This window comes from Quercus robur, chromosome 3 (genome assembly GCF_932294415.1).
Source record: "Quercus robur chromosome 3, dhQueRobu3.1, whole genome shotgun sequence".
Lineage (NCBI taxonomy): Eukaryota > Viridiplantae > Streptophyta > Magnoliopsida > Fagales > Fagaceae > Quercus > Quercus robur.
This window is the reverse complement of record NC_065536.1, coordinates 53,300,022-53,327,496: the sequence shown is the minus strand read 5'-3', so window position 1 is coordinate 53,327,496 and position 27,475 is coordinate 53,300,022. Positions and strand designations below refer to the sequence as shown.

The following is a 27,475-nucleotide window of genomic DNA, read 5'->3' as shown; positions in this document are numbered from 1 at the left end:
CAGTGTCAACAATGAAAAAAATAAACAGGTCATATAGGGTTCACCCAATTAGTTAAAAACTCGATAAAGATTGTAGGTTTTGCAATTTGTTTAAGTTCAACCCATTTCAAACACAGACTTAGCTTAGATGAATGCACTTGAAACAAGATCAAGCTCTTTGGAATAAGATATGGTTTTTCTGTGATTTAGTTTTTGTGCGCATGAGATTTTAGATTTTTATTTTCTTGAAGATTTTTTTTCGCGTACAATTGAATTATTGTGGTTAGTTTTGGATTTAATTTGATAATATTTGTTTGAGAATGTCAAGAGCTTCATAATTCAATTGACAGCACCTCCTAGTGTTTTCAACATAAACGCTATTATCGCATGCCTAACTCATCCTATGGAATGAAGACATGATAGAATTATACACTCCAATGTCATTATCTAAAACAATATGAAACATGGTTAAATTATTGTCGAAGAGCCTCGATTTCAAGAATATATCCTTTGTTATGTTAACTAGTCGCACACCTGCACGTTGCGTGTGATATTCAACATAAATGCTATTATCGCATGCCTAGCTCATCCTTTGGAATGAAGACATGATAGAATTATACACTCCAATGCCATTATCTAAAACAATATGAAACATGGTTAAATTATTGTCGAAGAGCCTCGATTTCAAGAATATATTGCATCCTTTATTATGTTAACTAGTCGCATACCTGCATGTTGCGTGTGATAATTTTTTCATAGTTATCTCATAATTATATATATATATATATATATTATTGTTTTACTTTTTGCTATGTAACTTATGTAAAATGCTTAAATGGTAAAATTATCCAAATTATGTTATGTATTAGAATAATATTATATTCTTTATAATGCAATAGGATAACATTTAACAATCAAAGAGAACGAGAAAGAAAAAAAACTTAAAACACAAAACTAAATTGCATCAATTCAAATTAGAGTTCTTAAAACAAAAAGTTAATAACCTAAAGAAGAGATGCAAGAAAAAAAAAATCCACCAAAAAATTGAGAGTGAGAAATAAAATTTTTTGTGAGGGAAAATTATGCATAGAAATATAGAATAGAAAAGATAATGAAAAATTTATAAGAAGAGGATAAGAGTAAGAATAAAAAAAATAAATGAAGATAAAGGGAAAGATGAAGAGTGATATTAAGGTAGATGGTAGTGGGGAGATGAAAATGTGAAAAGAATGAGAAATGTTGAAGAAAGTGTAAATGTTAAAAAAAATGAGTACGATTTATAAGGAATTTTTTATTTATTTGTATTTAATTAAAACATTATATGTTTAATTTTTTTTTAAATTAAAAAAAATGTGAAAATATTAATAATTTAATGATATGGAGAATATGACTGAATTTAAATGGTCGATTGTAGTACTGCTATTGATATTAGCTTGAATATATATATATATATATATATATATATATTGCAACTTGAAAAATGATAAACCCTATCCATATAACTAAATTAAAGTTACTTTATGATGTTGAGTTAACAAAACAAATTGGTGGTTACCAAAAAGCTAAGCATCTTTTTTTAATAGAATAAACTTGAAAGCTGAACATGAATTGTCTTGTTTTATTGCTTGTCATTTGGGTGAAATTGAAGCCTTGTATAAATTAATGAATCCTCATTAGACCTATCAACCATTATAGGTCTAAAGAATACCAATAACAAAAACTTAGCATAAATTAGTACTTACCCTTTGCAAGTCAAGAGGCTACACATACAATCTAACGTACATCATTACTCAACAATGTTTCAACTCGCCACATAGCAAAGTAATCATGTAAATGAACTTTGAAATATCCATTTGGCGTAACAATCAATGGTATATATCTTTCAGGGAAAAATATGTAATGGTGGTAAATTAAATAACAATACTATTCAGCTACTCAGACTTATCACGATATAATGAGAACATGAATGCATTATGACCCCTTTGTTTCTTATGTTACAGTTTATTTTTAATTCAAATGATTTAGATGGCCTAATTAGTAGGGTGTATGCTCCACAAACTTTCAAAAGATTAGAAACATTAGTTATATAGATAGACCAAACGTTAGTTTTCTCGCACTACTTTTAAGGAATAATGTATAACTTAGAGGAGTCGATCCCTATAAAACAAATTATTGTAGAATTTATTTTACTTTTTATTTTGTTTTTCATATTAATTGCTCAATAGAATCCATGGGCCATACAAAATTTAAACGGTTGGAATTAAGAAGAAATAGATTTCCAAATATATAAATAGAATAGTTTTTGTTAGAAGTTAATCACTGCACATGAGGAGAGAAAAAAAAAATCAAATGAAAAGATAACATATCAAGTCTAAAGGAATTTCATATGATGATGCCGAAAAATAAACAGTAAGTCACACGGTCCTCACGTGCTCGAAATAACACCTGCACAACACAAAAAGAGAAGACCTAGCAGAGAGCACTGGTGTGGTGCAGGCCAAATACCTTCCGAAGGTCAAGTTAGAACTTTTCACAACTCTAGAGTGCCAAAGCTGGGGTGAATTATGCGTACCTTGGTTAATGAGGGTATTGGGGCTTTTATAATAGTAGAGGGTTGACATCTTTACCTTGGTTTAGAAGTCTTTTCCTTATAGGAATCCTTATGATTGTATTTTACGGAACCCTTTCCTTGTAGGAGTCTTTCTAAACGTGGGGCACAAGATATTTCCTTGTATACATATGCATGGAGGCCATGTTATGTCAGATTTGTCAGTCTCGTGTATACCCTTCAACTTAATGTTGTTAGCTTTTTATCTTCACCCGAAGTTGATGCCGTCAGCTTGGAGCCGTAGACTCCATACTATTGCCGTACGTTAGTGGATACAAGGCCGACGGGTCTGTTTGGAACATTGCTCTACGCCTCTATATCAATGAGTACATTTATAATTCTATCCTTATCAGCTGCCCCTTACTCCATATCGTCAGTCTAAGCTGACGGGTTATGGAGTTGAACTTTATTTATTAGTTTTCTTTTGCTTAGGAGAGAGGAAGAATCATTTATGGGCGATTCCTTGAGCAGCCTTTATTTAATGCTTGGACATGTGGCACAACCCAATTGGTTCCGCCTCTGGACGAGGGTGTCGCTTCGTCTTCCGTGCCTATCCTCCCTTATATATACCTCACCTTTCCCTCCATTTTTCTCTATTTTATTGCTATTGACTATCAGAGCAAACCTGTCACTTGAGAGATCTTCACCCTTGTCCTCTGCTTTAGCTGAAATCGTCATCTTTCAAGAATCCATCAGCTTTTCTTTGGTAAGTCACCCTTGCTCTTATTACTTTCTATTTTCTATGTATTTTTTAGAAAGGCCGTCAACTTAGGTTCTTAGTTGAGAGATCTTCACCCTTGTCCTCTGCTTTAGCTGAAATCGTCATCTTTCAAGAATCCATCAGCTTTTCTTTGGTAAGTCACCCTTGCTCTTATTACTTTCTATTTTCTATGTATTTTTTAGAAAGGCCGTCAACTTAGGTTCTTAGAATGCCTCTGTCGCTTGTAGGTAGTCAGATTTCTAGAGAAGCGACGAGTGAACAGTTGTCAGTCTGCGATGGAGTGGGCTACGACGAGGTCTTCCCGTCAGGTCACAAGCCCGAGGTGGGCTTCTCTTGGTTGTCAGAGAGGGAAACGTCAGCCTAACCTTCTGACGAGGAATTAGAGAGTTATAGAGGGGAAGATGAGGGAGTGATGAATAGTGAGGAAGATGAGGGAGTGATGAATAGTGAGGAAGATGATAAGGAAGGGAGAGAAAGTAACGGGGACAACAATGACGGTGACGAGGATAATAGTGACGAGGAGGCTTTAGATAGCACCCCGGGAGCCCCTGGAGATGACCGTCCTTTCATCCTCCCTAAGATATGGACCGTCAATGACTTTCTGCTGACGATGTTGGACAAAGTCTTTAAAACCCTACAAGATCGTTGCCAGATACTGGACGACATCCCAATCCGTCTCCTCGGGAAGTTTGAGAAGTGCTACTCGGGGAAGACTACAGACGTTGGCATGTATGATGCCATGTTCACAGCAAGGTTAAGGTTGCCGCTGACAGCGCTTCACCGTCAGCTGGCCAATTTTTTGGGCTTGTTCATTAGCCAAATCGCCCCCAACGCTTGGAGGATATTCATTGGGGCTGAGATTTTGTGGGGTCGTTTAAGTGGCGGGAATCGTCAGTCAACAATTGACGAGTTCTTTTGGTGCTATCGACCTTAACATATAGTCTCATCTCAGGGGATATATCACTTCGCAGTGAGGAAGAAGGGGCTGAAGTTGGTATCTGATATACCTGATTCCAATAGGAATTGGAAGGGTAGATACTTTTTTGTAAAAGGGACGAACTGGGTGTGTCGTCAGGAAGAATGGAAGACGATGCCTCATGGTTATTTTGACAACACTTGGGCTTTTTGTCAAAGATTCAGGTTAACCCTGTCTACTATTTTTCCTTTGTTTATTTGTGTCAAACTTCTAACACCGTCTACTTCCCTTATTTTCAGCTAGCATTCGTCCTCATATCATAGAGGAGGAAGAAGATTTCATTTGTCGGGTAACAGAGATCCCGTTGGAGCAGAGAAAGTGTCGGGATCTCATTACACTCGATACTTTACACCTTTATTGCGGAGGTCTGGAGCTAACGCCGGTTGCTCGCAAGTTAAACGCCTATTCTCGTCAACGTAAGTATCTCTTAATTTCCTGTCATCTTTGTACACATTTTCTTTTTGGTTGTCACTTATGCATACTCGTCTTTTGCTTTTGTAGAAATGAAGGCAGCTAGATAGAGGGTAAGGGCAGCTACTGCTTGTAAGAAAGAAGAAGAAAAAACTAAGGTGGGGGAGTTCTCCTCAACCCCTAAGGCCATTGGTAAGGGGGCGGCTAAGAGGAAAGCTGACGGGAAGGACGAGCGCCCGTCGAAAAAGGCATCCGTAACTCCGGGAGAGAAACTTCCTAAAATGTCGTCACCTTCAAAGCACGGGGTTGGTAAGGGGTTGATGACGACGCCGGGCCCCGTCACTCAAGATTCTAAGTGTCGCCTTCTTACCCACAAGGATTATGCTATTGAGATGCTTGAGTCCATTATCAAAGACAAAGATGCAGATCCTTGTGTTGGTTAGGCGACGGGTGAACTGGGGGATTCAGGCCTCTATGACCTTGCTCGGGTAAGTATCTTTCATTCTTTCTTTTACTTATTCATTTTCATGCGAATCAGCTGATGGTTGCTCTGGTTTATAGGCCTTGGTTCGTATGAAGGCTTTACAGGTCAATGGTGTTGCCAATGAAGGGGTGATTGCTCGTCAGCAAAAGCGTATTAAGAACATGACTGACGGGCAAGAACAATACAAGGGTGCCCTCCGTACTCTTAATTAAGAGTTGAAGGAGTTGAAGGAAAAACTGGAGGAGGAGGGTCGTCAGTGAGCAAAAGATCTAGAAGCCAATGAGACAGCAGAGAAGGAGTTGGCAACTCTATTGGGCCAAGTAGAGACGGTCAAGGCCGACACTGTAAAAGAGTTCAAGGATTCACAAGCATTCATTGATTCCTGCATCGAATATTGTGGTGTGGGGTTTGAGGATTGCCTTAAACAAGTTAAATCCAATTACCCTAACCTGGACTTGGTGAAGGTTTTAATGGATGCCCCCTTTCCAACAACACCTGTAGGTGACGTTGTTCCAGAAGAGACTGACGACTTTACCGAGTCAGATCTGGACACTCAAGATGACTGCGTCATCCTTGCTCAGCCTGCGTTGAATCCTCCCGTCACTCTAAATCCATCGGCCAATCCTCCAGCTACTAACGACTTTTTAGCTTGGGATTCTCCAAACCTTCCTCTTGATGATGACAAGGCCCCACAAGACCCCCCCTGCTTCATGAACCTCTTGCATTTTTCTTTCCTTTTTAACTATAACTACAATCTAATTCCTGGATATTGTCCTTTTTGTTTTCTTTTGGGCCTTGTTTGTAAAAACTTCATTTTAATTATGGTATTTTATTTCTTGTGTTGTTGTATGTTTATCTTCTTGCTTTTCTGAATTCATTTACACGTGAAATGACTTTGTCTACTTTATGAACTTGGTAATGAACCCGTACACTTTGTGGACTCGTTCACTTTTTGGACTTGACAATGCATTCGTCCACTTTGTGGACTTGGCAATAAACTCGTCTACTTTGTGGACTTGTCCATTTTATAGACTTGATTATGTTTATGTTTAGGACTTAATAAAAAACTCGTCCACTCTGTGGACTTAGTAATAAACTCGTCCACTATGTGGACTTATCAACAAGCTCGTCCACGATTAACTAATCCGTCCACTTTATGGACTAATGAACTTGTCTACTTTATGGACTTGACAATAAACTCGTCCACTTCATGGACTTAGTAATGAACTCGTTTATTTTGTGGACTAATGGTCTCGTCCACTTTATGGACTAGAACTTGTCCATTTTATGGACTTGATGATGAGCTCGTCCATTTCATGGAATTAGCAATGAACTCGTCCACTTTGTGGACTAATGATCTCGTCCACTTCATGAACTCGTCCATTTTATGGATTTGATAATGAAGTCATCCATTTTATGGACTTATGATCCCATCCGCTTTATAGACATGCACCTGTCCATTTTATGGACTTGATGATGAGCTCGTCCATTTCATGAACTTAGCAATGAACTCGTCCACTTTGTGGACTAATGATCCCGTCCATTTCATGAACTCATCCATTTTATGGACCAATGAACTTGTCCTTTTTATGGAGTCAGTAGTAAATTCGTCCGTTTTATGGACTTGATGATATTTTGTAGAAAAACACATTAGTCATATCTGAATAAAACTTCTCTTATTATGATAAACCATGCATTTGTAGAAAAGTAGTTTTCTAAGGAAAAAAGAACACTTGCCTCTTGGGCTTAAAAAGTATTTGTGGTAAAAATTAACTAAAGTAAACTGCAAACTGAGGAGTGTAGCTAAAATTAACTAAGGTAAACTAGAAATAAAAGGGTGTTGTTCTTCATGCCCTCATCTCTATTGGTAGTACTTCCATAGGTGCTCGTAGTTTCCGTCTGTCCAGCGTCTCCAGGTGGGAGGTGCCCTTCCTTTGCCATGACGTGATTCGGTAGGGTTCTTCCTAGTTGGGGCCGAGCTTCCTTTGGGTAGGGTCTTTAGCAGTGCCGATGACCTTTCGTAAAATGAGATCTCCGACCTGAAAGTCTCTGTGTCGAACCCGGGAGTTGTAGTGCTTAGCCATGCGGTCCTGGTACCGTGTGAGTCTCTGTTCAGCTGTCGCCCTGACTTCATCAACTAGATCAAGCTGTAGATGTATAGCCTCATCGTTTTTTCTTTCATCATGACTGTCCACCTTGTAGCTTGTGAGTCCGACTTCGGTCGAAATGACTGCTCCGCTCCCATATGTTAATCGAAACAGAGTCTCTCCTGTAGGCGTCCTCGCTGTTGTTCTGTATGCCCATAATATACTTGGCAGCTCTTCAGGCCATATACCCTTTGCCCCCTAGAGTCGTGTCTTGATAATTTTGAGCAAGGATCGGTTGGTGACTTCAACCTACCCATTAGCTTAAAGGTGGGTGGGGGAGGAGTAGTGATTCCTGATCCCCAACTGCGAACAAAAATCTCGAAAGGTGTCATTGAATTGTTTCCTGTTGTCTGAGATTAAGACTCTAGGGATCCCAAACCTACATATGATGTTTTTCCAGACGAAACTTCACACGTTCTTCTCCATAATGGTGGCCAAGGCTTCAGCTTCCACCCATTTTGTAAAGTAGTCTATGCCTACTATCAGGAATTTCAGCTGTCGTGCCACTGTGGGGAATGGCCCTATGATGTCTAATCCCCACTGAGCAAACGGCCATGGGGCTATTATTGGGGTTAACTCTTCGGACGGGTGTCTGATGATATTGCTAAACCTTTGACACTTGTTGCAGGCTTTAACATAAGTCTGGGCGTCCTTCTGCATGGTGGGCCAATAGTATCCTGCCCGCACCAGTCTGTGCACCAACGACCTCGACCCTGAATGGTTTCCGCAAATCCCTTCGTGTACCTCTCTCATGATGTAGTCCGTTTCTTCAGGACCCAAGCGCCTTAAGTATGGGTGGGAGAAGCCTATCTTGTACAAGATGTCCTTTATTAAGACAAATTGTGCTGCTTGTACCTTCAGCTTCCTCGCGGCCTCCTTTCCGTCTGGTAAGACGCCATTCTTTAAGTATAAGGCTAATGGTGTGGTCTAGTCGCTTTCGGATCCTATTTCCTGCACATCGTTCGAATCTATTAGTGGAGAAAGCTGAAAAAAAGAGAGTACATTATCAAGGGCAATCATATATTCTGCTGAAGCGGCTTTAGCAAGGCGGTTGGCTTGTTCATTCTCTCATCTGGGAATTTGGATGATTTTGGCCTTTAGGCCGTCTACCCTTCTTCTTACTTGCTACAGGAATGTCTTCATTCTTTCACCCTTGCACTCATAATCCCCGTTTACTTGATTAGTGACGACCTGTCAGTCGTAATAAAGAACTACGTTTGCGTCTCCTGCCGCTTTGGCAAGGTCAAGTCTTGCCACTAAAGCTTTGTACTCTGCTTCATTGTTGGTGGTAGGGAAATCGAGGCAGATCATACATTCGATCTTGTCTCCTTCAAGAGAGAGGAGCACAACACCTGCACCCCTGGCCTGCTTGTTGGACGACCCGTCTTTATGTATACTCCACTGAGAATACTCATCTGCCCCTTTGTCTTCGCCGTTGATAAACTCCGCTATGAAGTTAGCGACGACTTGTCCCTTGATAGTGGTACGTGGGTGATATTGGACGTCAAACTTACTCAACTCTATTGCCCATAGCGCCAATCAACTAGCGGCTTCAGGATTACTCGTTGCCCATCGTAAAGGCTTGTTGGTCAGGATAATTATTGTGTGGGCTTGAAAGTATGGTTTGAGTTTATGGGCTGCCGTAACCAAAGCGAAGGTGAGTTTCTCCATGGGTGGGTATCTTTCCTCTGCATCGTGAAGCACCAGGCTAGCATAGTACACGGGCTTCTGAACCTTGTCTTCTTCTCTGATTAATGCTGCACTAACGGCTGCTGGAGAGACAACTAGGTAGAGAAAAAGCTCTTCCCTAGGTTGTGAAGGACTTAGCAGCGGTAGGGAAGAAAGGTAAACCTTTAAATCTTTGAATGCCTGTTGGCACTCGTCAGTCCACTCGAAGGACTTCTTCAACATGCGGAAGAAGGGTAAACACTTGTTCGTTGCCCTCGACACGAACTTGTTTAGCGCTGCTATTTTGCCGTTGAGGCTTTGCACTTCTTTCACACCTCTTTGAGGCACCATGAATCCCAGGAACTTTCCTGCTGTTACTCTAAAGGTGCACTTACCTGGATTGAGCTTTATTTTGTAGGAGCGAAGGGTGTCAAATGTTTCCCTGAGGTCTTCCAAGTGATCTTCGTCCCTTTGGCTCTTCACCAGCATGTCATCAATGTAGACTTGGACATTTCTCCTAATCTACTGTGCGAACATCTTGTTCATGAGCCTCTGATACATCACACCCGCATTCTTGAGGCCGAATGGCATTACTTTATAACATAAGAGGCCTTGGCTAGTCACGAACGAAGTTTTCTCCAGGTCTACTTTGTGCATTTGGATTTGGTTGTAACCCGAGAAGGCATCCATGAAACTTAACAACTGGTGCTGAGCCGTAGAGTCAATTAGAACATCAACCCACGAGAGGGGATAGCTATCTTTGGGGCATGCTTTATTTAGGTTGGTGAAATCTATGCACATCCTTCACTTTCCGCTAGCTTTCTTGACCATTACTACGTTTAATTTTTTAAATATTAAAAAATGAGAAAATATTAATAATTTAATGATATGGAGAATATGACTGAATTTAAATGGTCAATTGTAGTAGTGCTATTGATATTAGCTTGAATATATATATATATATATATATTTGCAACTTAAAAAATGATAAACTCTATCCATATAACTAAATTAAAGTTACTTTATGATGTTGAGTTAACAAAACGAATTGGTGGTTACTAAAAAGCTAAGCATTTTTTTTTAATAGAATAAACCTGAAAGCTGAATATGAATTGTCTTGTTTTATTGCTTGTCATTTGGGTGAAATTGAAGCCTTGTATAAATTAATGAAGCCTCATTAGATCTATTAGCCATTATAGCTCTAAAGAATACCAATAACAAAAACTTAGCATAAATCAGTACTTACCCTTTGCAAGTCAAGAGGCTACACATTCAATCTAACATACATCATTACCCAACAATGTTTCAACTCACCACACAGCAAAGTAATCATGTAAATGAACTTTGAAATATCCATTTGGTGTAACGATCGATGGTATGTAGCTTTCAGGAAAAAATATGTAATAGTGGTAAATTAAACAACAATACTATTCAACTACTCATATAAATCACGATATAAGGAGAACATGAATGCATTATGACCCCTTTGTTCCTTATGTTACAATTTATTTTTAATTCAAATGATTTAGATGGCCTAATTAGTAGGGTATATGCTCCACAAACTTTCAAAAGATTAGAAACATTAGTTACATAGACAAACCAAACATTAGTTTCTCTCGCGCTACTTTTAGGGAATAATGTATAACTTAGAGGAGTTGATCCCTATAAAGCAAATTATTGTAGAATTTATTTTACTTTTGTTTTGTTTTTCATATTAATTGCTCAATAGAATCCATGGCCCATACAAAATTTAACGGTTGGAATTAAGAAGAAATAGAATTCTAAATATATAAATAGAATAGTTTTTGTTAGAAGTCAATCACTGCACATGAGGAGAGAAAAAAAAAATCAAATGAAAAGATAATGTATCAAGTCTAAAGGAATTTCATAGAACAAATGTCATGTTGTACAAAAATAATATATATAGAACAACTAAATAGGCGAATTCAAAGCAACCCAAACTAAGAATTTAAAGAAAAAAACATGTAATAAAATTAAAAATTAAAGAGAGAAAAAAACTTAAATCACAAAACTAAATCACATCAGTTCAATATAAAGTTCTAAAGAACACAACAATTATCAACCTATATTAGAGATGCAAGAAAACTAAGAAATTCACCAAAAAATTGAGAGAGAGAGAGAGAGAGAGAGAGAGAGAGAGAGAGAGAGAGAGAGAGAGAGAGAGAGGGAGAGAGAGAGAGAACCTTTTTTTTTTTTTTGTGAGGGAAAAGTATATAAAGAATGGAAGAAAGAATGATAAATTTATAGTAAGTGTGTGTGAATAAGAAATGACAAAAAAAAAGGAAGATGAAGGGAAAGATGAAGGTGATATTAAGGTAGAGGGTAGTGGGAATATGAAAAGTGATATTAAGGTAGAGGGTAGTGAGGAGATGAATAGGTAAGGGATAGAGAAATGTTATAGAAAGTGTAAATATTAAATAAAAGAATAAATGTTAAAAAAAAATTATAGGAAGATTGGAAAGAAAAATGATAATGATGTGGACGCTGATGTGGCTCAACTAGAGTGTAGCAACAATAAATGTTAGGCTTTAACTTTTAGATATATATAGATGATTGCAATTATTTACTCTTAATAAGATAAAAACTTTACAAGTGTTCGGTTGTTATTGCATGCTTAGCTCATCCTTTGGAATGAAGACATGATAGAATTGTACACCCCAATGTCATTATCTAAAACAATATGAAAGATGCTTAAATTATTGTCAAAGAGCCTCGGATTCAAGAATATATTGCTTGACTTGTTATGTTAATGATTGCCTAATATGTATATATATACACACACAGACAAGTGTGGGGCATGGGAAATGGGACTAGTAACATGCCTGCGAAAGTGATTGATAAGTATAATTTGATTTTTGAAGTCGTTTTTTAGACTCTGGAATCAATGTTTTTTTGTGCTTTTTTCATATTTTGGGAAAGAAGGTTCTAGTTGGTCCATGTTCTCTTTTCGTGTATGTGACTTATACTATCAATCAATAAAATTCTATCCATTTTATCTCAAAAAGAATTAACGTTTAGCTTAAAATTCACTTACTGGTTTTCTTTACTCACTCTACCACATTTCGGAAAAAAGATGATAAGAGTGGAATTTTGAAAGAATAGATGGGATGTTAAAAGGAGTATAGAAAAATGGGCTTAACTTGTCGGGTGTCGTCTCCCACGCAATAATGATGGATATTTGCCAAACTTTCACAGGGATTAGAAACATACGTATGCATTTTTATCTGACAAGACAAAAACATTGACCAAATAATTTGAGAACTTAGTATATATCACATTCATTTTGTATATATATCATCTGTACGTACCATTCTATTTCTCCATTGTAAATGGAGATATCAAAAAGAAAAAAAGAAAATGTAATCATATTACACTCATGCAAATGTGAACGTAGTACATACTAGCTAGAGTGTAAAAATTGAAAACATTGTGTACATCGCGCATGCAAATGTGAACGTAGTACATATTAGCTAGAGTGTAAAAATTGAAAAAATTGTGTACATCGCGTATGCAAATGTGAATGTAGTATACCAGAGTGTAATAAATAGTGTGAAGCAATATTTTTTCTTTTTTAAGTACATCATACCGCCTAATGGGGACAAAAAACTTACATACAGATTCATTTTTTTGTTCAATCTGGTATCTCGAGCTATTTATAGGTGAACAATTTTAGAGGATACTTACTAACTTGACATAAAAGATATAGCTTCAATGGCTCTTGATACCATACCTTTATGGCTTCCTCTTCTCCTTGTTCTCCCTCTTCTGTTGCTCATGAAAAGAAAAGATGGATGGGTGGAGTTCAAAGAACCTTCCACCAAGCCCTCCTAAGCTCCCTATTATAGGTAACTTGCACCAACTTGGTGTGTTGCCTTACCAATCTATGTGGCAACTCTCCAAGAAATATGGCTCTGTGATGCTCCTTCAACTCAGTGGCATAAGAGAGTTTTGTTTAAAGTGTTTCAGAAATACAGGTTGTCAAAGTCTACTTGCCATAAATTCTCTTATTGCAAAGTTTTTCAAGAGTTTGTGTTAGGATAGATTTTATTGTATTCAACAAGTGAATATGAGTTGAGTAATTTATGATTTCTCTTCTATGTTCATTTGTTTCTTGTGAGTTTGTCAGGGATTGCCAAAGGGGGAGATTGTTAGGACATATGTGATTAACTTGTTTAGGAACATATGTCACTATTTTTTGTAATTGGCTAATCCTTTGACAAAACACACTTTACTTGTATTTGGGTAGATCTAGAATGTGTTTAATACTTCAAGAAACTGTGTTTCAAGATCAAGTGTTAAAGACATACGAGTCTGTCCAAGAAACAAGTTGAGAAGTGCTTGTCATTAAAGCTCGACATCTAGCTATCCATCGAGCTTAAGAAGCTGTTTTAGCCCCGTAGCTCGACAGTTGCTCAACAACATCTCGACAGACAGGTATCTGTCAAGCTTTATGAAAAATAGAATTCCAATTTTGTTTTGACTCCAATCCGGTTTTATGTGTTTGGACTTTTTTTCTCACAACCCTAAACATATAAAAGGATTATTTTAAGGCCGTCAAAGTGTTCACAAGTTGCACAAGTATTGAGCAAAGTTTGTTCATGCAAATTGTGACCGGAGATAGAATTTGCCCTAGTTCATCGTTCTTGAAGAAGTTCTGTGTTTGTGCACCGTAGAGTTTTGTGACTAAGTATCTTCTTGATCTTCATCATTGGGATGAACTGAAGAACTTTGCAGACAAAAACCTTCTCTAGTTAGTGATTGAAGTCGCGTACTGGGATCCGCACAATTGGTTAGTCACGTATTTGGGAGCCGTGCATCGAAAGGAGAAATTGTCACTACAGAATAAGTCCAATTGGGCATTGGGGTAAGGGTTCAACTGTAGGTTGGTATAAGGTACTGAGATTCCTTTACTTGTAACCGCTTGTTGTGATAATAGTGGTATTTCGGGAGTGGTGACCTTAAAATCACTCGGTGGGGTTTTTGCCATGTAGATTTTCCCTATTCATAAACAAATCACCGTGTCAATTTATTTTTTGCTGCATACTTAGTTTATTGGTGATTTATTTGTGCTACCACGCATTTGCATGTTAATTAGCTTAATTAATTCACTTGGCTAAATTAATTGGTTAATTTATCACAATGGGTCAATTTGTTTTTGGCCTATCACTTCTCAAGAGATATCAAACACTCATACTAAAAGCCCTTCTCATGGAAGGCATAAACTTCTAATACTAAAATCCTTCTCCTAGAAGGCACAAACCTATCTTACAAAAGCCCTTCTCATGGAAGACAATACTATTCATAACATCACAATAACTAAAAGAGCATTATCAAAGGGAAATTCATTTAAGTGCATGATAGAGAGGATAAACTTAACCAACCTCTACACATAGCTAGACATACTCTCTCTCCCTCTAGTTGCACAAATTTTTTCCTCTTCAATCTTGAAGTTATCACAGCAAACTCCCTCTCCACCGCTGGAATCATCTTGCAGAATGCTATCAACTCACTGATGCTATACAGCTAGAACTACAAACCATACAAAGATAAGTCACCATGTTTCCATATCTCTAAATTTACATTATTGAATACATGATTACTTCACCTTTAAATACATATTACTTTATTTCAACTACTATTACAACTATTAATCTAAGTTATTATATCAAACACATATTATTTATTATTTCAACTATTATCATGATTCTTAGACTGGGCTTTACTCATTTTGTAGGTTTAAAAATATGCCGGAAGCCATTAGACTATACATCCCAATGTCAAGTTTTGGATGCAACTTCCTATACAAACCCTGGTCTACCAGGGTCATCCTTTCAACTAACATGTGGTTGTGCACCGAAAAAGGCCCCCTACACATCCTCATCATGTGTTTCCTTGAATCCAAATGCCAAATAAATGAGTCACACTTCTAAACAATTAAGCCCATGGCCCATCAATAAGCCAACAAATCCCCACCCCCTAAGAACTAATCTTTTCATTAGTGTTTATTTTGCAATGCTAAAATTTTTAATGGAGTGAGGTAGGTTTATGAATTACTAATTGTATTTTCTCACATGCTAGTACATAGTATCTTGTATGCTAGTACCTAGTATCTCACATGCACATACATCTCACATGCCATGCATTCTCACATGCAAAAACATTTTCACATGCTCACATGTACATGCATCCTCACATGTTTCCTTGAATCCAAATGCCAAATAAATGAGTCACATTTCAAATGATAGAAACTATGATTAAATCAAAACAATGTACTATCTTAGAATAGGCATTGTAAGGTGCCTAACAGCTTTTCCACACATAATAGAACTTTTGAGTTCATGTCTTTTATTCAAGACATTTGCTTTACCCTTTAGCTTAGGAACCTTTAGGGAAATCCTTAGTTAAATAGGTATAAAGGGATTAGACATATAGGCGACCAATCGCACCCTAGAAACCAATGGTTAGTGGTGATTCCAAAAAGGAAAGGCAAAGAATAGACTCGCACCCACATCACCCTAGTGTAGGACACAAATCACACACTTGGATTACACGTTAGTAAGAACCTCCTCACATGTAGGAGGTCAATACTTGAGATATGCACATTGGGCATTTTTTCCAGTGTCAACAATGAAAAAAAATAAACGAGCCATACATGGTCACCCAATTAGTTAAAAACTCAATAAAGTTCGTAGGTTTTGCAATTTGTTTTAGTCCAACCTATTTCAAACACAAACTTAGCTCAGATGAATGTACTTGAAACAAGATCAAGCTGTTAGGACATATGTGATTCAATGTTAGGAACATATGTCAATATTTTATGTAATTGGCTAATCTTTTGACAAAACGCACTTTACTTGTAATTGGGTAGATTTAGGATGTGTTTAATACTTCAAGGAACAAGGTTTCAAGTTCAAGTGTTAAAGCTATGCAAGTCTGTCCGAGAATCAAGTAAGAAAGTGCTGGATTTTAAGCTCAACAGCTAGCATCTATCGAGGTTTAAAAGTGCTGCTGAAGCTCGTGGCTCGACAGCTAGCTCAATAGATGGCTATCAATCAAGGTTTATGAAACTCAGTTTTTCAGAGCTGTTTTTCATCCAATTCGTGAGTATGTGTTTAGGGTTTCTTTTCTCACAACCCTAAACATATATAAGGATTATTTTGAGAGCCGTCAAAGGTTGCACAAGTATGAAGCAAAGTCTTGTTCATGCAAATTGTGACTGGAGACAGAATTTTCCCTAGTTCATCTTTCTCTTGAAGAAGCTGCTGTGTTTGTACACCTTAGGGTTTTGTGACCAAGGAGCTTCTTGATCTTCATCATCTGGATGAACTAAAGAACTTTGCAGCCAACATCTTTCTCAAGTTAGTGATTAAGTTGCGTACTGGGATTTGCACATCTATTGGTTAGTCACGTACTGGGAGCCGTGCATTAAAAAGGAGAGATTGTCACTACAGAACAAGTCCAATTGGGTATTGTGGTAAGGGTTCAACTGTAGGTTGGTATAAGGTACTGGGATTCCTTTACTTGTAACCGCTTATTTTGATAGTAGTGGATTCTCGGGAGTGGTGACTTTAAAATCACCTGGTGGGGTTTTTGCCGTGTAGGTTTTCCCCATTCATAAACAAATCAATGTGTCAATTTAATTTCCGCTACATACTTAGTTATTTGGTGATTTGTTTATGCTGCCACGTACATTGCATGCTAATTTGAATAATTAATAAACTTGACTAATTAATCAATTAATATATCACAATGGGTTAACACATTCTTGACCTATCACAAGCTCTTTGGAATAAGATTTAGTTTTTTTGTGATTTAGTTTTTGTGCACACTAGATTTTAGATTTTTATTTTCTTGAAGATTTTTTTTTTCATGTACAATTGAATTATTGTGGTTAGTTTTGGATTTTTAATTTGATAATATTCATTCGAGAATGTCAAGAGCCTTATAATTCAATTGGCAGCACCTCCTAATGTTTTCAACAGAAATGTTTAGAATAATATTCATTTGTGGAATGGGGAAAACAGCCGAACATTAACAAGTGTTTGGCCTAGCTCATCCTTTGGAACGAAGACATGATAGAATTGTACACTCTAATATCATTATCTAAAACAATATGAAACATGGTTAAATTATTGTTGAAGAGCCTTGATTTCGAGAATATAATATATTGTGTGCCTTGTTATATTAATGATTGCAGTTATTTATGTATTTGACATTTTTTTTGAGAAAGTTTACATAGTTGACTTGGTAATTGTTTTCGCCAAACATTGCCGACAAGTATGGGGCATGGGAAATGGGACTAGTAACATGCCTGCGAAAGTGATTGATAAGTATAATCTTATTTTTGAGGTCGGTTTTTAGACTCTAGAATTAACTTTTAGCTTAAAATTCACTTACTGGTCTTCTTTGCTCACTCGGAAAAAGATGATTAGAGTGGAATTTTAAAAGCATAGGTGGTATGTTAAAAGGAGTGTAGCAATTTACTACTTGTACGAGGATATTATCCGATAATAATGATGGATATTTGCCAAGCTTTCACAGGGATTAGAAACATACGTATGCAATTTTATCCGACAAGACAAAAACATTGACCAAATAATTTGAGAACTTAGTATAGCCACCGGAATGTGCATTGATTAGATCATATTCAATTTGTATATATATCATCTGTTACTGCCATTCTATTTCTCCATTTAAATGGAGATATTAAAATATATATATATATATATATATATATATAATCATATTACACTCATGCAAATGTGAACGTAGTACATACTAAAGTGTAAAAATTGAAAAAAAAAAAAAAGTGTACATGGCGCATGCAAATGTGAATGAAATATATACCAGTGTAAAAAATAGTTTGATTTATGAGGCAATATTTTTCGTTTTTAAGAATATCATACCGCCTAATGATTGCAGTTATTTATGATTGTAGTTATCTATGTATTTAACTTTTTTTTTTGAGAAAGTTTACATAGTTGACTTGGTAATTGTTTTCGCCAAACATTGCCAACAAGTATGGGGCATGGGAAATGGGACTAGTAACATGCCTGCGAAAGTGATTGATAAGTATAATTTTATTTTTGAGGTCGGTTTTTAGACTCTAGAATTAACTTTTAGCTTAAAATTCACTTACTGGTCTTCATTGCTCACTCGAAAAAAGATGATTAGAGTGGAATTTTAAAAGCATAGGTGGTATGTTAAAAGGAGGGTAGCAATTTACTACTTGTACGAGGATATTATCCGACAATAATGATGGATATTTGCCAAGCTTTCACAGGGATTAGAAACATAAGTATGCAATTTTATCCGAAAAGACAAAAACATTGACCGAATAATTTGAGAACTTAGTATAGCCACCAGAATGTGCATTGATTAGATCATATTCAATTTGTATATATATATCATCTGTTACTACCATTCTATTTCTCCATTTTAAATGGAGATATCAAATATATATATATATATATATATAATCATATTACACTCATGCAAATGTGAACGTAGTACGTAATATATATATCTATATAATAACTAATAGCCGAAACGTTTGACCTTCTATTGACCGCTCCTCATTCTGTCACGTGGTTACATCAACTAATGCCACATCTACCATTAAAACACAGAACAATGTATCTTTTCGGCCGTTTGTATATTTACTTTCAGTGGGTAACTACCTTTTGTTTGCCTTTTGTTTTCTTCTCTCCGTTTTTCTCTTTTTTTTTTTCCCGCTGTGAGAACAGACCCAGCGAAGGTTCTTCACAAATATTAGTTGCTCTTGCTTATTCTTGCATTAGTTGGTCTAACTCTTTCAAACCCACACTGTTCACTTTTCGTTCTTGGTTTTCTATTTTCCTTTTTCCCTCTGTGAGAAGAAACCCAGCAAAGTTTGTGGAGAAAAAAAAAACAGAGTAACCCAGCAAAATCATTGAGGTAACCTTCCACTAATTTGATTTTGATGTTGGATTACATAGTAACGTTGGGTAACTACCTTTTGTTTGCTTTTTGTTTTCTTCTCTCCATTTTTCCGTTTTTTTTTTTCCTTTCCCGTTGTGAGAACAGACCCAGCGAAGGTTCTTCACAAATATTAGTTGCTCTTGCTTATTCTTGCATTAGTTGCTCTAACTCTTTCAAACCCACATTGTTGACTTTTTGCTTTCTGTTTTCTGTTTTGTTTTTTGCCTCTGTTAGAAGGAACCCAGCAAAGGTTGTGGAGAAAAAAAACAGAGCAGCCCAGTAAAATCATTACGGTAACTGGTTTATTCTTTTCTAATATTATTCCTTTCTCAAACAACAACTTTAGACAACCTCACAATGCAACAGTGAAACGAAAATAGTAAATAGAATATGTTTTGATGCTTGACAGCAGTGGTGGGATTAATTAAATTATATTATATTAAGATATTTGTCTTCTTGAATCTTTGTTTGACCGAGCATTGGTCTATATATTTGTTGGTCTATGCGTATTGTGCCAGCGCTGCATTGTTTGATTTTTAAATATAGTTGGCTTATAATATATTATATGATATTAAGCCTTTTTGTCTCTTACGGTTTATTGCTTGGCTCGGCATTATTTAGATTCTGTAGTGTGTTCATACTGTGTGCTGCTCTTTTTCTGCAATTCAGTGATGAAGTCAAAGCAAATGTTAATAGCTAAGACATTGAAATTTTGTGCATACCATTTGTTTGATAGAATGTCTTACTTACTCTTGCATTAATTTGTTTGATAAAATGCCTTACTCTTGCCTTACTTACTCTTACTTACCATATTTAATATAGGATTCATTTATGACAGTGCCGATTTGTAATGATGATATAGGATTCAATAGATTTTTAAAAAAAAAAAAAAAAATCAGAGTAACCTTAGTATTATTATTATAATAAGAAGCTATGAACATGTGGCTTCTAATATATTAAACGTAGCATAAACACGCTATGATTATTAAAAAAGAATAATCATGAATTTCTTCACTATTTCCATAAAAACTTTTGTTCCTCCATCTCATATATTAAAGGTAGCATAGCATATAGGTTCAAAAATCAAAAGAGATTTACAAAAACAATCACAATAGATTAATTCTAAAACTCAATCGCATGTTATATATTTTCTAAATTTTCTTTATTTATAATGAACGATGATACATTCATCATGTTTGTATATGTTGAGACAATGGTAGAACTTTGTTTCTAATGTATTTAATTCAATGCTTGGTAAATGAATTTATTTTGGAACATGTGGCTCCTCCTGCCAATGGTTTGAAGCCATATCATATCTGTAATGGATTAAAAATGGAAAGCAAATGGCTATTTCTAAGCAGATCAAATAGACATGAATGGATTTGGGTGAACATGGCTTATGAACCTAACTGATAGTTTAAATTTTAAAATTAAAAAGTTATAATAAAACTTATTTTGCAGGTCCTTTCATTTTTGGATAAAGAGCTGCATACTTTTTGAGGGAAAGAGCTACATAGTTAACTGTGTCAAGTCCAGGTTTGTTAACAATTGCTCTATGTTTTTTTTTTTTTTTTTTTTAAAGTTTATGTTGCATTTCTTTTCTACATATTCACAATAATTATTAATGTCATCTTCAACAAAAATTTACAGCATAAAAATGCTAATTAACAATAGATACATGCTTGAAAGAATATTCCCCTTTTTAACGTCTATTTGCTATCTTTTATTTATACAATAATAGTTATGATTTGATCTTCTATAAATACTATGTTTTTTATTATATTAGTATGGAGTCTACTTTATTTTCAAGAGCGAGAAGAAAACTGATTCTATCACAGAAACGAAACATAAATGTACCTACCAAATTTACAAATTCTTCATTAAAGGGAAGTCCTTCAGATGTTTCAGTAACCAGAAGAATGCTATTAAATAAAAAAAGAAATTTTTCTGATGGTGTATCCAGTCCCTTATCTTGTGGTGATGCTTTACAAGGAGAAGTTTCAATAGAAAGAGACTCAATTTCTTGGACCGTATTGTCGCACACTACTATTCATGAAACACAATCATTGCATTTTGGAAGCAATGATGAAACATTTGTAAGAAGAACTCGACGGAGACAATATAATCCCAAAGCTGAAAATACAAACTCATTAGTGAATATATTAGGAAGAACTATTGTGAATGAAGATGGGAGTGTTACCACCAATATAACTGAGCAACAATTGCCTTTGCTAGAAGGTAGCATTCAATCTGCTGTAGCTGAAGGTATATTAAGAATTCTATTATATTAAATAGAAATTTTTCTTTGAAGAATTCGTTTTTGATTTTGTTTACATCTTAGACTTGGAACGGACAAATGATAGTGAAAGCTCAACAATGAATATTATAGTTGCTGAACATGATTTTTGTGATGACTCTGATAGAGAATCAAATAATCTTTCAACCTTTGACCCTAGACGAAAACATCATAAGTATTACAATTTTTAGTCCTCAATACCAACCTTAAATATTAGGTTCCCAAAAAATGATCCTTCAATTTTTTTGTAGGAAAATTTATGGACGCTATGAATTTAGGACCTCCAACACAAGTATGTGAACACTGTGGAGCTCAACTTTGGTATGAGGAGAGAACAATTAAATCTAGAAAGCCTAAGAAGCCTAAATTCAGTTTATGTTGTTCAGAAGGCAGAGTTGAACTTACGTTTTTGAAGGATCCTCCACCTTTTCTTAAAAGATTGCTTAGCATGAGCAATGATCAGAGATCAAATAAATTTCGAGTGGGGATAAGAATCTATAATTCTCTCTTCGCTTTCACTTCTTTGGGAGGTAATATAGATCGTTCAGTGAATAATGGTACTGCTCCATATGTTTTCCGTCTAAATGGCCAAAATCATCATAGAATTGGATCTCTTATTCCTGTTGATGGCCAAAAGACACAATTTGCACAGCTTTATATTTATGATACTAAGAATGAGATAGCAAACAGAATTGATGCCGTTACATCTGCTGATCATAGAAAAGATGTGGATATAGATATTGTCATTGGATTATTGAATATGTTAGACAATTGCAATCAATTGGTCAAGTACTTCAGGATGGCTAGGGACAGATTCAATGAGTCTGATATGCATGATGTAAGGATACGTCTTATTCGAAGTCACAATTATGATTCTAGACAATATAACTTGCCTGATACTATTGAAGTTGCTGCTATTATTGTTGGAGATTTAAATACCGAAAATTGTGAAAGGGATATTATAGTTGAAAACCAGAGTTCAGGATTGCAGCGTATATATGGAAGTCATCCGAGCTATATGGCTTTATAATATCCATTGCTTTTTCCTTACGGTGAGGATGGGTATAGATCTGATATACCTTATAAGAATTTTGATGGAACAAGATCTAAAAAAAGAAAATCAATAACAATAAGGGAATATTATGCGTTTAGACTTCAACAAAGATCTCATGAAGGTAACACATTGTTGCTTGGTGGAAGGCTTTTCCAACAATTCATAGTCGATGCCTATACTTCCATTGAAAAGGAAAGATTACAATGGGTAAGGCAAAACCAATTGAAATTAAGATCTGAACTATATGGTGGGCTTAAAGATGCTGTGCTTCGTGGTGATACAAATCCAAAAACAGTTGGAAAGCGGATCATCTTACCTTCCTCTTTTACTGGAAGCCCAAGATACATGGCTCAGAATTATCAAGATGCAATGGCTATATGTAGAAGGGTAGGATATCCAGATCTATTTATGACATTTACTTGCAATCCAAAATGGTCTGAAATCACACCGTGCTTGGAATTTATAGAAGGCCAAAATGTTGGGGACCGACCAGATATTGTAACAAGGGTTTTTAAAATAAAGTTGGATGAATTATTACATGATTTGAGGCATGAATCTCATTTTGGAAGAGTCATTGCAATAGTATACACAATCGAATTTCAGAAAAGAGGACTTCCGCATGCACATATTCTCCTTTTCTTGGATCCAAAAGATAAGTTCCCAAGCCCAGCAGACATTGACAGTATTATTACAGCAGAAAATACCAGATCCACATGAAGATCCAATTGCTTATGAAGATGTAAAACAGTTTATGATGCATGGGCCATGTGGATATGCAAACCCAAGATCACCTTGTATGGTTAATGATAAATGTACAAAACATTTTCCAAAAAAATTTTATGAAGAGACAACTATCGATGAAGAAGGTTTCCCCATTTATAGAAGAAGAAATGATGGGAAGACAATAGTAAAAAATGGAATTACTTTGGATAATCGGTATGTTGTGCCATATAATGTAGACTTACTGGTAAAGTACCAGTCACATTTGAATGTGGAATGGTGCAATAGATCTCGATCGATTAAATATTTATTTAAATACATAAATAAGGGACCAGATAGAGTCACAATTGTTTTACAAGAGAATCTGCCAGGTACTGATAATGACGAACAACAACCAAGCATTGTTGTTGATGAGACCAAAGCATATTTGGATTGTAGGTATATTTCAGCTTCTGAAGCATGTTGGAGAATATTTGAATTTCCGATTCAGTTTCGAAATCCACCAGTTGAAAGATTAAACTTTCATTTAGAAAATGAAAATCCCATTATATATCCAGAAAATGCAAATTTGGACAACATTTTACAAAGGCCAGGAATCAAAGACACAAAATTTACTGAATGGATGAAAAATAATGAAGCTTTTGAAGATGCTTGTGAGTTAACCTATGCTGAATTTCCTACAAAATGGGTATGGCATCAAAATGTTAAGCAATGGAAACGAAGAAAAGGTAGAAAATGTATTGGAAGAGTATATAATGCTCACCCTTCAAGTGGAGATCAATTTTACTTGAGAATGTTGCTTAACATTGTCAAAGGCCCAAAAAACTTTAAAGAGATAATGACTGTAAAAAATATTACTTATCCTACTTACAAAGATGCATGCTATGCACTTGGGCTTCTAGATGATGATAAAGAGTGGCATGAATGCATAAATGAAGCTGCACATTGGGCCAGTGGCAAACAATTACGCCAACTATTTGTTACCATACTCATGTTTTGTGAAGTATCTGATCCTTTAATTTTATGGGATTCTAATTGGAAAATTTTTACTGAAGATATACTTAATAGACAAAGACATATCTCCCATTTTCATGATTTGATATTATCTGATAGTCAATTGAAAAATTATGGCTTGTATGAAATTGATCAAATCCTCCAACAATATGGGAAATCTTTGAAAGACTATCCTCAAATGCCTCAACCAGATGTAAATATTCTTATTCATAAAAGAAATAGACTTATTGAAGAAGAAATGTCATATAATATTGGAAGTTTGCAAAGAGAACATGAGATCTTGATATCTGGCCTCAACAATGAACAAAGAAATATCTATAATTCTATAATGGAAGCTGTTTTTTCTGAAAGTGGGGGCATGTTTTTTGTCTATGGTCATGGTGGAACGGGAAAAACATACCTTTATAGAACAATTTTGGCTGCTGTAAGATCAAAAGGAAAAATTGCTCTTGCAGTTGCTTCTTCAAGTATTGCTGCTCTTTTACTTCCTGGTGGCCGAACAGCACATTCACGATTCCACATCCCGATTAATGTTAATGATGAGTCAACCTGTGAAATAAAGCAAAAAACACAGACAGCAGAACTTCTTTTGAAAACAAGTATAATACTTTGGGATGAGGCACCAATGGCAAACAGAAATTGCTTTGAAGCTGTTAATCGCAGCCTTCAAGATATACTACAAATTGAAGATCCAACGAATTTAGAAAAACCTTTTGGTGGCAAAGTTGTGGTTTTAGGTGGTGATTTTCGGCAAATACTTCCAGTTGTGAAAAAGGGAAGACGTGAAGATATTGTCAATCTACAATTTGTCAGTCACACTTATGGAATTATTTTCATGTGTTTAAATTACAACAAAATATGAGACTTATGCAAAACAATATGAGTGAAATAGAAGAATTATCTATACAAGACTTTAGTGAATGGATTTTAAAAATAGGTAATATTATTAATAGCACATACCCTGATTTGGATGCTCAATACATGGATGCAAGTTACATTGAAGAAAGGGCAATTCTTGGCCCTACAAATGAAGTTGTAGAGGAGTTAAATGACTACATAATCTCATCAATAAATGGAGTAGAACATGAATATTTGAGTTCAGATTCTATTTGCAAGGCTTCTTTGAATGTTCCTGATCAAGACATTTTATACCCTATTGAGTTTTTAAACAGCTTAAGATTTCCAGGATTGCCAAATCATAAGTTGACATTAAAAGTAGGCTTACCTATTATGTTGCTTAGAAACTTGAACCAGAATGAAGGACTTTGTAATGGAACAAGGTTGATTATTACAAAATTGGCTACATGGGTTATAGAAGCAAAAATTATTATTGGCACTAATATAGGCACATGCGTGTTCATTCCGAGGATAACATTATCTCCAACTGATTCGAAATGGCCTTTTGTTCTAAACAGGAGACAATTCCCAATTTCTGTGTGTTTTGCAATGACAATAAATAAAAGCCAAGGACAGTCATTGAAACATGTGGGAGTTTATTTGCCTAAACCAGTTTTCAGTCATGGACAATTATATGTTGCGGTTTCTAGAGTAACAAGTAGAAATGGGTTGAAGTTCCGCATAATTAATGACGAAACTGATCAAAGTTGTGAAACAAAAAACATTGTGTACAAGGAGGTTTTCACCAAACTTATTTAAGTTGTTGATCATATAAGGTAAAATAAATTTATATGTTAAAAGGTCATATATACATCTGTACAACTCTTCCTTTTTAGTTCTTATTTAAATTGTTGCGGTGTTTTTATTTCCTTTAGGCATACAAAATACATTATCTTTCAAACTTCAACTCAAACTTACAATTGTAATGTTATAATATTTATAGTACTTAACATGTTGAAAAATCACTTTAACTGCTATAACAATTGTATGGTCGATGATTAAACAGAAACAAACCTCATTCATCTAAAAAATTCAAACCAATATGGTTTTTGACTTAAATAGTTACTAGAATTAAAAAATAATAATTACGTGTGTCTTGCAACTTTAAAAATAAGAGACTTATTAATGTGTTTGAGTTTATTTATTTATTATTATTCTACCTGGTTACTGCTAAAGAAATGAAACTATAAATTAAATGTTTGATTACCATCGAAATGCCATCACTTTATTTCACTAATTATCATATTGAATGATGTATGCAGCCAAGCATGTTAAATTTTACAAATAAATCATTCAATAAATTTGAAATTCCAGGAGACTATCTTCACCTTCCATGGAAAGATTACAAAAATTGAAACAGCTTTTAGTTGGTACTTTATGTCATGCGAAATATGTCGTAGAAAGGTTAAACCAAGAGGTGAACATTTGTGGTGTGATCGTTGTAACAAACTGGCAGGCTTCCCAATCCCAAGGTATGTATAATATAAAAGGATAAATATATATATATATATATATATATAAAGAAAAGTGAAAAAAAAATTAATTAAAATTATATCTACCATGCCTTCTTTCAGGTATAGAATTGAACTGAAAGTTGAAGATGACACAGGATTGACAACATTCATTTTATTTGATTCTATGGCTGAAAAATTACTCCATATATCAGCAAAAGAACTTATAAATAAATGTTCACAGGTGAGAATTTGAAATTCACAAATAGTACTTAATATATTTTTTAGTATAATTGATCTTAAAATTTATGTCCTACTATTTCTACAAGGTACCTGAAGAGTTTGACATGCCTATGTGTAAGCGACTAAATTTCTAGTTCGAAATAAATCAAACAAGTAAAATAGTTTCACAAAGTGCGAATTTGTATTGATGATTGTGTGGTACAATTCTCTGGAATTACAAAAGAGTGATCCTCTGATTCGATCTCCTTGCAAAACTTATTGATTAGATTTATGGTAATGTGGATTTGACTTGAACACAAAATATCCTTCAATTTGGTTGAGGGATGGATCGAAGATTACTGAAACGGAATTACAATGAATCTCTGGCTATGAGCTTGTTTAGAAATCCTTTGTTCTTCGCGTTCTTCGTGTTCTTCGTGCGTTCTTCGTCTTCTTAGGTTTGTGATGGAAGTTCTTCGGAGCTTTAGAGGCTTGAATCCGTTGAGCTTCAATGATTTGTAATTTGTTGATGTTTTCGGACACTTTTGGCTTGATTCCCGTGAACTTTAGGATCTAGGCAGATGATCTGGATGATTCTGCTTCGAATGTTCTTCGATTTTGGGGTTGAAGTTCTTGAAGTTCTTGAAGGCTTTGAGGCTTGATCTTCGCAGAGCTTCTTTTCTTCTGAATTCTGGTCCTCCTAAATGTCTCAGGAAGGCTTCTATTTATAGGAGTTTTGGGGTGGGTGAGCGACACGTGGCAGAGCTTGATTGGTGACACATGTCACAGCTTGATTGGTCCGCTTAAGTCATCGCTTACACGTGCGAGGCTGCTTGAGTCATCGCT

The 27,475-nt window shown here is 35.5% G+C and overlaps 1 protein-coding gene and 1 long non-coding RNA gene across 2 annotated transcripts; both read left to right on the top strand.

The window, feature by feature from the left end:
- The first annotated feature begins 21,539 nt into the window (after positions 1-21,539).
- Positions 21,540-25,715, top strand: LOC126719772 (uncharacterized). Its single transcript, XM_050422289.1, has 4 exons — positions 21,540-22,263; positions 22,447-22,823; positions 22,909-24,898; positions 24,997-25,715. Exons 1-4 carry the CDS (start codon positions 21,540-21,542, stop codon positions 25,713-25,715), a joined length of 3,810 nt encoding a protein of 1,269 aa, XP_050278246.1.
- Positions 25,716-26,274: 559 nt separating this feature from the next.
- Positions 26,275-27,079, top strand: LOC126718350 (uncharacterized). The gene is made up of 3 exons (XR_007652891.1): positions 26,275-26,428; positions 26,531-26,651; positions 26,737-27,079. It is a non-coding gene; the product is annotated as an uncharacterized LOC126718350 (long non-coding RNA).
- Positions 27,080-27,475: the final 396 nt, after the last annotated feature.